Below are 14,296 nucleotides of genomic sequence, written 5' to 3' on the forward strand. Positions count from 1 at the left end.
GGCTTTCCGCGCGCCCCTTCCGCCTCGGGAGTGGTCTCTCTTATAACCTGCCGCGTCTTCCCAGACGGAGCGCCCTAGGAAGGGCGCGACTCCTGAGGCCCCTTTCAAACTGGCCTCTGAACTTCCCGGGATACCGTGGCAAATTTCTGAGCTCACAATTCATCTGCTCCATGACTTTTGCGACCCATTCTACTCTCTCCCGAACACTTACTGTGCAATCAATCCCTTCCAGACCCAGATACCCCGTGGGTACCCTGAACTGTCGCTGTTCCTGGGCCTGAAGAAAGGGGACACAGGTGTGGGTAAAAATGGGTTGTGGTCAGATCTCAACTGGCTTTACTAGGGTTTCTGGTACCGTGTTTGAATTAGGTAACTGAGACTTACTATAAGATCTGCTTAAATTTGTGGTTGAGCCCTGAGCCCCTGTGGTTGCGTCATCTGCTACTCTTCCTAGAATCCCTGCTTGCTAAGCGTTTTCCTACATCAACTAAAACTTTCTGTTTGTTCGTTTTTCGAGACAGGGTTTCTTTGTGTAGCCCTGGCTGTCCTGGAACTCTCTCTGTTGACCAGGCTGGCCTCAAAATCACAGAGATCCACCTGCCTCTGCCTCCGGAGTGCTGGGATTAAAAGCATGCGCCACTACCACCTGACACCCTTGGCTTCTTGATTCATCTTTACCTTCATCCAGCAAGGATGCTAAGAGATGCAGAACTTTCCATGGCTATACAGCTTGGAAGTAGCTAAGTGGGGATTCAAACATGCAAAATTCTACCTCCAAAGTCCATGAGTATTCTCTAATTGCTCCATTTCAGGGTCACTTGTGAGGACTCACTCCCCAGTGTTTCAGCCAGGCTGTTTACAATTCTGTCTTTGCCTCACTGCTGTTTGCCCCGAATCCCCCCAAACCTTTTGTATTTTTTCGAGACAGGGTTTCTCTGTGGCTTTGGAGACTGTCCTGGAACTAGCTCTTGTAGACCAGGCTGGTCTCGAACTCACAGAGCTCTGCCTGTCTCTGCCTCCCGAGTGCTGGGATTAAAGGCATGGGCCTTTAATGCCCAAATGTTTGCACTGATTTTTTTTTTAATACTTATTTATTATAGTGTTCTGTCTGCATGTATCCCTGCAGGCCAGAAGAGGGCACCAGATCTCATTACAGATGGTTGTGAGCTACCATGTGGTTGTTGGGAATTGAACTCAGGACCTGTGGAAGCCAGCTAGTATTCTTATCCACTGAGCCATCTCTCCAGTCCCTGCACTGAATTTTAAAAGCTTTTTGAAAATGATTTATTTTTATTTTATGTGCAGTGGTGTTTTGCCTACATGTCTGTGTGAGGGTGCTGAATACTCTGGAACTGGAGTTACAGACAGTTGTGTGCAGACATGTGGGTTTTGGGAATTGAACCCAGGTCCTCTGGAAGAGCAGCCAGCACTCTTAACCCCTGTGCCATCTCTCCAGCCCCTGCACTGAATTTTTAGATTAACAAGTGCAGTGGTGGAAGCTCAAGGCCTTACTTCTTTTTTCAGCCTGTGTCCTGTCTTGGGCATATACCTGACAACTTTTTGTTTGTTTGTTTGTTTTTGTTTATCAAGAGAGGGTTTTCTGTAGCTTTGGAGGCTGTCCTGGAACTCACTCTATAGACCAGGCTGGCCTGGAACTCACAGAGATCCACCTGCCTCTGCCTCCCGAGTGCTGAGATTAAAGGCTTGCACCACCACCACCTGGCCACACCTGAGAACTTTTATTTGTTCCTATGTTATTATTTTGTTTTTATTTGTTTTGAAACAGGGTCTCTCTCCATAGCCCTGGCTATCTTGGAACTTGCTTTTAAAATTCAGACTGGCCTCATAAGGCCATGTAGACCAACTCATAAGATCTGTTTGCCTCTGCTCCTGAGTGCTGGGATTGCAGGAGTTGACACCATGTCTTATATCTGAGCCTTTTTGAATCAGCAAGGTAGCAATGACTGAGGCTTGATTGCACCCAGAACCTCAAACATGCTAGACAAACGTTATACCGCTAAGATGCATATACTCAGCCTCTGTGTGTGATTATATGTGTGTATGTGAGTGTCTGTGTGTGTGTATGTGTGAGTGTGTGTGTGTGTAGTACTACAGACTGAGCACAGGGCTTCATGAATGCTAAGCAAACACTTTAATATTGAGCTCTAACTTCATTCCCCAGCACTTTTAAAAATTTCAATGTTGGGCTGGAGAGATGGCTCAGAGGTTAAGAGCACTGACTGCTCTTCCAGAGGTCCTGAGTTCAATTCCCAGCAACCACATGGTGGCTCACAACCATCTGTTACGAGATCTGGTGCCCTCTTCTGGTGTGCAGATATACATGGAAGCAGAATGATGTATTCATAATAAATAAAATCTTTAAAAAATTTTTGATGTTAAGCTGGGCAGTGGTGGCTCACGCCTTTAATCCCAGCACTCGGGAGGCAGAGGCAGGTGGATCTCTGTGAGCTCTGGTCTACAAGAGCTAGTTCCAGGACAGCCTCCAAAGCCACAGAGAAACCCTGTCTCAAAAAAAACAAACAAAACCCTCCCAAAAAAACCAGAAAAACAAACCCCCCCACAAAATTAACATGTGTTATTATTTTATTCATTTACGTGTATGTGCCTGCCTGAGTTTACCCACACCGCATGTATACATGCATGCCTGATGTTCTTTGAGATCAGAAGAGAGCATCAGATGCCCTGGAATTGGAACGACAAGTAGCTTTTAGTCACCATGTGGGTGCTGGGAGCAGAACCCATATTTTCTGCAGGAGCAGTAAGCATTCATAATTCCTCATCACTCCAGCTCCCTACCATTTTTTAAAACATAGTCTTACTCTGTATCTCTGGCTGGCCTGAAACTTACTTTGTCCAGCAGTCTGGATTAGAACTCACAAAGATCTTCTTGCTTCTTTCTGCCTTTCAAGTGCTGGAATAAAGGTCTGCACCACCATGTGTGGATGTCCTTTTTAAGTTTTTGTTTTTGTTGATGGCAGCAGTGGCATTTTTGTTTTGTTTTGTGTTTGTTTTTGTTTTGGAGACAGGGTCTTGCTATGTCGTGGCTAGGCTGGAAGTTGCAATGTAGACCAGGCTGGCCTCAAACTCAGAGATCAGCCTGCCTCTGCCTCCCAAGTGCTGAGATTAAAGGTGTGTTCATGCATAATAATGAGCTCCTTTTTTTTAAGTTTTTGAGATGGGGGTTTCTCTGTGTCACCCTGGCTGTCCTAGAACTCGCTCTGTAGATTAGGCTGGCCTTGAACTCAGAGATTTGCGTGCCTTCGCCTCCTGAGTTCTGGGACTAAAGGCTTGTGCCACTACCTCCCAGCTCCTTTTAAAATCTTATTTGGAGCCAGGATCTTGTTAAATTGCCAGGCTGGTCTTGTACTTGTTATCTTTCTGCCTCATTCTACCTACCAAGTAGCTGACACTATAGGTGTGTGCCACCACACCTGACTCAAACCCTGTTTTTGTCCTGTCACTGGCTGCTCACTTTTTTCTGTCCTTTGATATTAATTTGGTAGTTTCCTACTCCAAGAAGCCTTTCTGGACTCTCTTGGCTGGGCTTGGAGTTCTCAAGATACTACAGCCCCTTTGGTGATCCTGGTCACTCTACTTGCTGTTGCTTCTCCTTTGAGGAATGGGTATGTCTAATATACCTTTGTGTCTCTGACCAGAGTGGATCCAGAGAAGGTAAAATGGAATGCCTTTCCTATGCAAGTTGGGATAAAGACCTAGGACCAAGCAGGCAGGAAGGACAGAGAGGGTGCTACCCAACGTGGTCTCCTGGCCTGCTTAGCACCAACACTCGGACACCACCTGTGAGCAAGGCCTGGAGCCTCAGGGTGTGTACTGGCCATTGGGGTGTTAGGCAGAGGCATCAAGCTGGACATGGAGTGAAGGCCAGTCTTCAGCAGGTTGTTGGTAAGGTCCATTCCTCAAAGAGAGGAAGCAGACTCTCCTCTTTCCCCCCGAAGAAAAACAAGACAAAGAAAAAAAAAATCACGAATATAGCTTTCTTTTGTGGCTCATGAACTCTCTTTGAATCTGGTTCCTTCCTGTCCTTTCAGCATTAAGTGACTTACAAGAAACACACTGATAACTGGCTTTCTGTATTCATACATTCTATCAGAAGCTCCTTTGGGGTGCCTGCCTAGCCTAGGAAACATTGGCACTTACAATTAACCCTGTTCGCAGTACCTGACCTTCTGACTTTTATTCTTATGTTCCAAACCAGATTCACCTGAGCCTATAGAAAACACCTTTGTGAAACAAGAACATGAGAATTACGGTTTAAAATAATCATTTCAGAACTGAAGCAGATGTGGTGTGAGGGTGGCAAGTGAGAAAGTAGGATTATGGTCTTAGCTTTGATTTTGTCTTGGGTTAGAAGAAGGGTTGTCTTTTTTTTTTTTTTTTTGGTTTTTCAAAATAGGGTTTTTCTTTGTTGCTTTGGAGCCTGTCCTGTGACTCACTCTGTAGACCAAGCTGGCCTTGAACTAACAGAGATCCACCTGCCTCTGCCTCCCAAGTGCTGGGATTAAAGGTAGGAACCATCACCACCTGGCAAGAAGGGTTGTCTTTATGGAGTCCTTACACAGCACTGCTTTACAGAGAGGATTCATGGGTGTCGGTGGCTTTCTAGGGTCACTGGCAACTAGGGTTTAATAGGTTGTTATTTCATGGTGGTGGGGGTGATTTCACAGCTTGTGTGACTTGCTGCAGCCTTAAGTGGGACCTCAAGCAGTGAAGTGTGGATGCACGGATCAAGATTCATGGGACTAGGTTCAATATAGGTTAAATATAAGTTTATTTGGGGAGAATTCTCTTATGCATGAAATAAATGACTGCCAGGGTTCCCACTCCAAGGATCCACCCAGGCTGCTCTCCATGACTTGACCGGAAGCAACAGAGAGACCACCTGTACCCGGATCCCAGGCCTAAACTCACTCTCTGTCACATCCACACCTGTGACCATGCCCAAACAGGCGAATATCTCACTACAGTGAGGTCTGGAGGTTAGTTTGTTACTGGGGGAGGGTTAGGAGTGGACCACAATCACTCTCTGGGCTAGTCATGCCAGAACCCCCTGCAGCATGTCAGAGATGTTCCAGAAGGTAATGGAGTATCTTTCTTGGTCTCCACTCTGTTCCCTTGTGTGACTCGGGACACCACTGTGTAAGATAGATGAGAGTTACAGACTTGAGGTATTAATGTCTCCTCTGAGTCTCACTCTCACTTACAAAATGAGAGATTACATGGGCTGTTTTCAGACTTGATTCTATAGCAGTACAGAGTTCCTTGGAGATACCACAGGACTAGAGAAGAATGATACTAGGAACTGAAGGAAAGAGAATGTCCTACCTACCTCAGTGTGCAGATCTAGTCATAAGTGTCATGTATCACATTCTAAGAAAGACACTAGTTTGTTTGTTTGTTTACTTTATTAGAAAGAAAATTATTATACATGTCAATCCCAGGTCCCTCTCCCTCCCTTCCTCCCCTGCCCCCCCCAACTAACGCCCTACCTATCCCACACCCTTTCTGCTCCCCAGGGAGGGTGAGGCCTGAAAGACACTAGTTTAAGAAAGAGGTAGTAGGCCTGGAGAGATGGCTCAGGGTTTAAGAGCACTGGTTGCCCTCCCAGCATGGTGGCTCACAAGTGTCTGTCACTCTAGTTCCAGGGAATCCAGTACCTTCTTGCTTCAACAGGCACTAGGCACACAAATGGTGCATAGACATACATACGGGCAACAAGCACACACATACACACTTTATTTATTTTTGTTTTTTGAGACAGGGTTTCTCTGTGGCTTTGGAGCCTGTCCTGGAACTAGCTCTTGTGGACCAGGTTGGTCTTGATCTCACAGAGATCCGCCTGTCTCTGCCTCCCGAGTGCTCGGACTAAAGGCATGTGCCACCACTGCCTGGCACACATACACACTTAAAAAGCCAGGTGATGCCAGGTGGCACACGCCTTTAATCTCAGCACTTGGGAGAAATAAGCAGGTGGATCTCTGTGAGTTTGAGGTCATTCTGATCCAAATAGTGTGAGCTCCAAGACAGCAAGGAATATATACCAAAACTTTGTTTCAAAAACAAAATAAAAATTTTGATTGTTCTTGCCTCTGCCCTCCCTTGTCTCCCCTTCATCACATCAAGACTGCCTCCTCTGTATAATTTTTTAAATGTATTTTTATGTGTGTTGGTGTTTTGTAGGCATATTATGTCTGAGCACCACCAGAGACCAGAAGAGGATATCAAATACCCTGAGATTTGAGTTATAGATAGTTATGAGCCGCAATATTGGTGCTAGAAATCAAACTTGGGTCCTCTGGACCAGCACTCGTGTGTGTGTGTGTGTGTGTGTGTGTGTTCTCATGAATGTCATGGTGTATTTGTGGGAAAGAGGACAACTTGTGGTGGTAATTGGTTCTCTTCTACCATATGGGTTCCGGTAATCAAACTCAGGTCATCAGACTTATTAGCAAACACCTTTGCTAGCTGAGTCATCTCACTGGTCTGAGGAGAACTATTTATAGAGTTATATAATTTTAAGATGAAGATCATAACCCACACCTTTAATCCTAGCATCTGGGAGGCAGTGACTGATGGGTCTCTCTATGAGTTCAAGGCCAGCCAAGGCTACATAGCAAACCTTTGTCTCAAACAACAACAACAAAAACGAAACAAAAAAGAGTTATACTGTTTGAAACAAATTTGAAAACCTCTGAGTTAAAAGTCCTCCAGAAAGAATACTTTAAGACTGCTGAATACCAGGTGGTGGTGGTGCACGCCTTTAATCCCAGCACTCAGGAGTCAGAGGCAGGGGGATCTCTGTGAGTTCAAAGCCAACCTAGTCTACAAAGCTACACAGAGAAACTCTGAATTCAAGACAAAACAAAACAACAACAAAAGCCTGCTAAATGATAGCAAGGCATTCCCCTCACATCTCAGTTGCCTCACATTACCAGCTCTGTATTTCTTATTTCTCTCCTTAGAGCCCCAGCTTTCTTGAGACATGGGGTAAGATCCTGGTGTTAAGCGATTTCTCTTGGGGAGACTAGATAGAAAGGGCACCAAAAGACCAAAAGATTCCTTTTAATGTGTTTATTGAAGTAACTTAGAGGAGTACAGGTGACTCAAAGGCACTCTCAGCACTTGAGGAAGAAAGAGGATCAGGAGGTTAAGTTCATCTTTAGTTAGACAGTGAATTTTGAGGCCACCCTGGGCTACAAAAGACCTTATCTACATCTCAGTCTCCCTCAACAAAACCTCCTCACTGGCAAAAGCACTGCTGGGGGTTACCATGTAGTAGTTTCTTTCTCTTTGGATCTTTTGGCTTCATTCTCTAGACTGCTAAAATTATGAGATTACAAGTGTGTGATACTACTCTTGGTAGCTATTACTATTTTTGAGATAGTGGATAGGGTCATACTATGTAGCCTAGGCTGGCTAGTCCTGCCTGCCTCCACCTCCCAAATGCCAGAATTAAAGGCATAATCCACTTATGTTTGGCTGCTCTGCTCTCTCTTATTCATACAGTTTCTTCAGTGAGCCTTCATGAAAGTAGATCCTTGCAGTTACTTTTGTGTGGGAGGCTGTATTTGAAAGTTAGTGTGTGTACTCGAATACACACACACACACACACACACACACACACACACACACACACACGCGCGCACACACACAGGAAGACCTGAGGTCCACACATGTTTTTCTATGCTTGCACTTCACTGGTTTTCTCCTTGCATCTGAGGCTCACTAGTTAGACAAAGAATTTCAGAGATCTGCCTGTATCTACCCTCCCCTAATGCAGGGGACTACGCTAGCTTTTCATGTGGGTATCCAAACTCAGGTCCTACTTGCACGTGCAGGCACTTGACCAACTGTATCACGTCTTCGGTCCCACAGTAACTTTCTCATCTCCCAGTTTTACTTCACAATGTTTATCAGTGTCTAAAATAATCTTGATTATTCAATTGTTGTGTACACATGTATAGTGCGCCTACTACGTGCCAGGCACGGTATGTGTTGTCCGTCGGATTGGAGGCTGCAAGAGGCAAAGGTCTTTAAATTGTCCAGGTCCCTTGTAGACGTCTACACACAACTCTCCCACCACTGGGATCGGCACACAGTAGGCGCGTTTCTCTGTTCCGCGCTCTTCCCGGCTCGCCCCTCCCCCGTTCCAGGAAGTGAGGGGGTTCTAGCCGCCTGGCCTACCGCGATGCATTTTGGGAAAGCAGCAGCACCAGATCCAAGATGGCGGCCAGCAGGAGGCTGATGAAGGTAAAAGCCATTCTCTGGCGCTGGCCAGGCGGGGGGCGGCGTCCCCGGGCCGGGACCCCCACGGCGGGCCGCGGCTCCTTGGGGCGTCGCCACCCTCCATCCCTCGTTGCGTGGCCCTCAGTGCCGCTGTGCCGCGTGTGGAGGACAGATCTAACGGGGCCGCCTAGGCCGCAGCCTGGGCGGGAGCGCAAGGCCGCGCCGGGAGCCGCCGCCGCCGGCCCCTCGGATCAGCTTGGGCAGTTCTCGCGCCCCCTCCTCCCGGAGCGGAGCCGGGCCCTCCGTCGCAGCGGCCGCGGTCCGGGTCGAGGACGCCGTTGATGTGTGGGCCGGGCCTGGAGGCCCCAAGCTGGGCGCCCTCGGGGAAGAAAGCCGGAGCCCCGGCTGGGAGTCCGCGCCGCGGAGCCGCCCGGTCCTGGGCCGCGGTCGCCGGACTCTGAGCCCCATTCCGCCAGCCCACAGCTCCGGGACCGGGAGGCTGCGAGGCCCGAGACGGGAAAGGAAGGAGGAGGGCAGGCGGCCAAAGTTAGGTCAGTTAGTTGGTGGTCTTTTGAAATTGTGTTGGGTTCTTGCAAACTGTCTCCTTGTGACTGCGGAGTCACACAGCGGACAAGTTCCAACTCTAGGAAGGCGTGGGGTCGTCCCCCGTCGCAGCGAGGTTCTCCTTCCTATCAACCTCTTAGTCATCCCGATCTCCTTTCCCTGGTGAAGCAAAGTGACATTTTTTTTTTTTTTTTGAGGTGGGAGGTGGGGGTTGGCTTCTGTCGTTGGAATCAAAACCGGCCAAAGTTTACAAAAATAACACGGTGTACGCACTTTGTATCTTGAATGTAGCGGAGTGTCATCTCACTAATTGGCTCCTTTTTGTGAGGCGTACAGGTGCTCCATTGATTTCAGGTTTTCACTGGTAGTTTTTCCGACATCCTCTAAAGACAACCCCGCCAGTGTTTGAGTGCAACCTGGTAGTGCGGCGCAGCTACCGCCTGACCGGAAATACAAAAGGTCCGGGAGCTGGCTCCTGAGAACAGATAGCCGGGCTTCTTCCTGGCCCCAGTTGTATTTGGTTGATGGAGTCGCTGGAAACAAAAGAAAACATTTGTTCACTGAAACCTAGAGAGAACATTTAACTGAAACGAGAGTGGAAGTGGGCACAAAACAATTATGATCAAGCTCCTCCTCTGCTCTGCCAGTGACACTCCCATCATTTTCCTAAATGAAAGGGATGCTAATCACTTCCGTGTTCAAACCCCCCAAAGTTGGCTTCCCTCTAGCCTTGTAGGTTTCAGTTTAGGAAGATATGTGAATGCATGCTGTTTTTCCTATCTTTATTGGAATGACTTGAATTCTTCCACCCTTTCTGGGGTACCCTTCTAAATACTTTCCCCTGACTACCCTTCTTGGACTCCAGTGCTCTTTTCTAAAGCAAGCACTTAATTCTTTACTTCTGGCTAAAATCCTCTGTGGTTTTGTCTGTAACAATTAATTCTAATTTCTTTAAATTAAAAAAAAAATAAAGAAGCTAGGCAGTGGTGGGGCACGCCTTTAATCCCATCGCTCCAGAGGCAGAGGTAAGGGGATATCTGTGAGTTCCAGGCCAGCCTGGTTAACAGAGTGAGTTCCAGAGAAACCCTGTCTTGAAAACCAAAAGGAAAAAAAAAAACAAAAACAAAAACAAAAAACCAAAAAACAAAACAACCACAAAAAATTTAAAAAATAATTTGCTTATTTTTATGTGCATTGGTCTTTTGCCTGAATGTATGTCTGGTCTGTGTGAGGGTGTTGGATCCCTCCAACTGGAATTACGGACAGTTATGAGCTGCCTTACAGGTGTTGGGAATTGAACCAGGTTCTTTGGAAGAGCAACCAGTGCTGTTAACTGCTGAGCCATCTCTCCAGCCCGCACCCTAACTTCTTTAAAGTACATTTCTTTCTTTATATGTGTGTGGATAATATGTTGTACCACAGCATTCATGTGGAGGTTAGAGTCCATACTGTATGGGTTCAGTGTGGTCCACTCAGGTGGACAGGCTTACCTATTGAGCCATCTCACCTCCCCATCCTAACCTCTTACTTGGCGCAAAGAACTTTCATTCTCTGTTTTTTGGTTTGTTTTGAGACAGGGTTTCTCCATGAAAGACCTTTCTTAGAAAACAGTCTTTTTGGTCTCACCTCCAACTTAAAGAGATTCTGGATGCTTTAGTACCTAATTAAATTACTGCAACAATTACCATTTTTTCCAATTTTTGTGTTTTCATACTCATGATCATGTTTAATCTTCTTCTTGAGTTAGATATGATTATTCCCATTCTGCAGATGATAAAAGAGAATGCAGAGAGAGATTCTTTGGTTTACCTTTGGCTACCCCACAAAGGAGAAAAATAATGTGTTTTAAGTCGCCTCTGAGAGTCCCAAACAAAGCTTAATGATGGTCCTCACTCTGTGATATGGGATGGTCCTCCCTTTGTATGTGCTGTTTGCTCAGCCTGAGAGAAGCTGTTTTCTCAATTCTCTTCTTCCAGGGAGTTCTTGGGGTTAACACCTATCCCTCTGAATGTGTGAGGTCCCCCCCCAACACGGCACTTTACATTTCTCTTTGTAACTGCTAGATTTCAGTCCTCTGCTGGATTTTCATTTCTGAAGAGTAGGAATTGGCTTTGTTCTTTTTTTTTTTTTTTTTTTTTCTTTTTGCCTCTTGTTTTTTGAGACAAAGGCCTTACTCTGTATCCCATGCTGACTTCAAATTCAAAGTGATTCTCCTGCCTCAGCCTTCTTTCTGACTGCTAGAATTACAGGAGTGAACATCCAGGACCAGCTGACCTGATTTCATCCTGGTATCTCCCTAGTCTAGTCCCATTGACCCAGCTTGGAATCCCCAGGCTGTCAGACATCTAGGAGGGGAATTACAGGTTTTAAATTGTCTTTTAAAAAAAATTGAGCTCAGGAAAAAGTTTCAGTACTTACTAATCTAAGCTTATTTTACTTAGGTTCTTTTTTTTTTTTTTTCCCCAACACTCAAAATTAGTCTATCGTGTTTATTTCTGCAAATGAAGCAGTTTTGAGTTTCAATAGATTGGGAGAGTTATAACTAGGGAATAGTAGACCATGATGCACTGAGTCTCCCTGGCTTCCAGTAAGAAATCCTACATTCTTTATCTCGTTTCTTCCAGGCTCCATGGTGGGGGGAGGGGGGCTCCAGCTCCAGCCTCGGCTCCATGAGATCCTGTCTTAAACAAACAAAAGAAAGAACAGGAAGGTCATTGATCAATAGTATTCTAGTACTTAAGATAGAAATAAAGGAATTTCCGATGGTGAAAAACCGAAACTGTTCTTGTGTTACTTTGGCTGTCCTGGAACTCACTCTGTAGACCAGGCTGGGCTTGAACTCAAGGAGATCCACCTGCCTGTGCATCCCAGTTGCTGGATGTACCTGGCTTTTGTTATTAGTGTTTTGCCTGGGTGTGTGTTTGCATACCATGTGCTTTCCTGGTGTCAGCAAAAGCCAAAAGAAGTTGTATCCCCTGGGACTGGAGTTGCCCACAGCTGTTGAGCCACCATGGGGTTTTGGGAATTGGAACCAGGTCCTTGGAAGAGCAGCCAGTGCTCTTAACCAGTGAGCCATCTCTTTTGCCCTTCAGATATTCTTTATATATAACAGTAATAAAAAATACAGTTTTGTCAGGCCGTGGTAGCATACATCTTTAATCCCAGCACTCAGGCAGATGCAGGCAGATCTCTGTAGGTTCAAGTCCAACCTAGTCTATAGAGTGAGTTCCAGAAGTTAAACCCTGCCTCCAAAAAAAAAAAAAAAACCACCACCAATAACAAAACAAAACAACAGTTTTATATATCAATACCTATGTATAAATATGGCTGAGAAGTTATTTTAGGCTTGAGTTTTCTCTGTGGCTTTGAAGGCTGTCCTGGAACTCACTCTGTAGACCGGGCTGGCCTGGCCTTAAACTCGAAGAGATCCACCTGCCTCTGCCTGCCGAGTGCTGGGATTAAAGGTGTGTGCCACCACAGCCCGGTTTAGGCTTGGTTTTTAAGACATAATTATTTTGTGTAGGATTGTTTTGGATGCATGTATGTCTGTGCATCACTTGGGTGAGTGCTACCTTCAGAGGTCAGAAGAGGGTGTTGGGGCACTTGTCTTTAAATCCAGCACTCTGGAGGCAGAGGCAGGAGGATCTTTGTTATTTAAGGCCAGCCTGGTTTCACACAGTGAGTTCCAGGACAGCCAGGGCTATCTGTGTAGAGACCCTGTCCCCAAAAAAGAATATTGGATCTCCTGGAACTGGAGTTCTGGTTGTCAGCTGTCATGTGGGTGTTGGGAATTGAACTTGGGTATTCTACAAGAACCAGTTGCTTTTAGTTCTTGAGCCATCTTTTCAGAGGGGAGTTTTGAGAACCTTTTACATTTCAACATTAGCAAAAAAGATTTACAATGTTAACAAAGCATTAAATACATTTTAATTTTGCAAAGACATTAAAGGTAACACCTAGATTGTAACCATTGCTTCAGTCAGTAACAAGGAAATAGCTACAAAGCCCAAAGCAACAACTGTTAAAAATTGATTGGGCTGATCATGTGTTGGCTGCCTCAGGATGCACATCTCCCCTAGGGGCTCTCCCATTGAGTACCTTCCCACAGGGACTTTTCTCATGGAACTTTGTGGGTTTACAGGCAATGAAAGTACATTTTATTAGTTATTGGTGTATAATAGTTGAGCCAAGGATCTGAGATTTGTAGCATCTTTTGTGTTCACTCCAAATTCCGTGTTGGTGCATTTCCTCAGTCTGTAAGCATATGCCAGGGAGCAAGAGTTATTCAGTAGCAGTTCATTCCTTGGAATTAATTGTGCTAAACAATGAACTGTTTTGCTCTTGAATATAGGTTTATATCCTCCCAACATGGTAATTAACTATAGAGCAATGACATGTTCTGGTAATTGTCTTAGAAGGTGAGGTGATATGTTTATGTAGTCCTAGCTACTAAGGAAGATCCCTGGGAGCTGGGAGTTTCAGACTACCCTGGGCAACATAGTGTATATGAGATTCTAGCTCCAAAAAAGAAAGTCTAGGAGTGAAGGAAGTTTTTTTGTTTTGTTTTGTTTTTCGAGACAGGGTTTCTCTGTGGCTTTGGAGACTGTCTTGGAACTAGCTCTTGTAGACCAGGCTGGTCTCGAACTCACAGACATCAGCCTGCCTCTGCCTACCGGGTGCTGGGATTAAAGGCGTGCGCCACCAACGCCCGTGAAGGAAGTTTTTTACATGATGCTATACATGGTAAACCATTTTCAATTACTTGAATCCATTTTGGGGATAGATTCTGTTTTTGTTGTTGTTTTGTTTTTCAAGACAGGGTTTCTCTTTGGAACAGCTTTGGCTGTCCTGGAACTCACTCTGTAGACCAGGCCGGCCTCCAATTCAGATTACCTGCCTCTGTCTCCTGAGTGCTAGGATCAAAGGTGTTTGTCATGATCGCTGACGTATGTATGTATGTATTTATTTATTTATGTTTTTATGAGACAGGGTTTCTCTGTGACTTTGGAGGCTGTCCTGGAACTTGCTCTTGTAGACCTTGTAGATCAGGCTGGTCATGAACTCAGAGATCTGCCTGCCTCTGCCTGTCGAGTGCTGGGATTAAAGGCCTGTGCCACCACTGCCTGGCATTATTTATTTATTTTTGAGACTGGGTCTCAATGTATATTCCCTGGCTGGCCTGGAACTTGCTGCATAGACAAGGCTGGCCTTGAGCTTAAAGAGATTTGCTTGTTTCTGCTTCTGGGATATTTGTTGGTTATTTGAATGGGGTTTTGTTCTGTTTCTCAGACTGAATTCACAGCAAGCAATTCTGCTTCAGCCGTTCAAGTGCTGGGATTATAGAGGTAAACCACCACTTTTTTTTTTTTTTTTTTTTTTTTTTTTAAAGAATCTTGTAGCCAGGCTAGCCTCAGACTCACTTTTTAGCCGAGGATGACCTTGAATTTGTGATCTTCCTGCCTTCACC

The 14,296-nt window shown here is 45.6% G+C and overlaps 1 protein-coding gene across 3 annotated transcripts in view; it reads left to right on the forward strand.

The window, feature by feature from the left end:
• Positions 1 to 8,143: 8,143 nt before the first annotated feature.
• Positions 8,144 to 14,296, forward strand: part of Ube2l3 (ubiquitin conjugating enzyme E2 L3) — a 45,334-nt gene continuing 39,181 nt past the window's right edge. Inside the window, exon 1 of one of the 3 annotated variants that reach the window (XM_027413208.2) lies at positions 8,144 to 8,289. In XM_027413208.2, the coding sequence (XP_027269009.1) occupies positions 8,263 to 8,289 (27 nt within the window). In that variant the 5' untranslated portion in view covers positions 8,144 to 8,262. Of the gene's footprint in view, positions 8,290 to 14,134; positions 14,175 to 14,296 lie in introns of those variants that run through there. The other 2 variants (XM_027413210.2, XM_027413209.2) reach the window with 2 other exon arrangements.

This window comes from Cricetulus griseus, chromosome 4 (genome assembly GCF_003668045.3).
Source record: "Cricetulus griseus strain 17A/GY chromosome 4, alternate assembly CriGri-PICRH-1.0, whole genome shotgun sequence".
Taxonomy (NCBI): domain Eukaryota; kingdom Metazoa; phylum Chordata; class Mammalia; order Rodentia; family Cricetidae; genus Cricetulus; species Cricetulus griseus.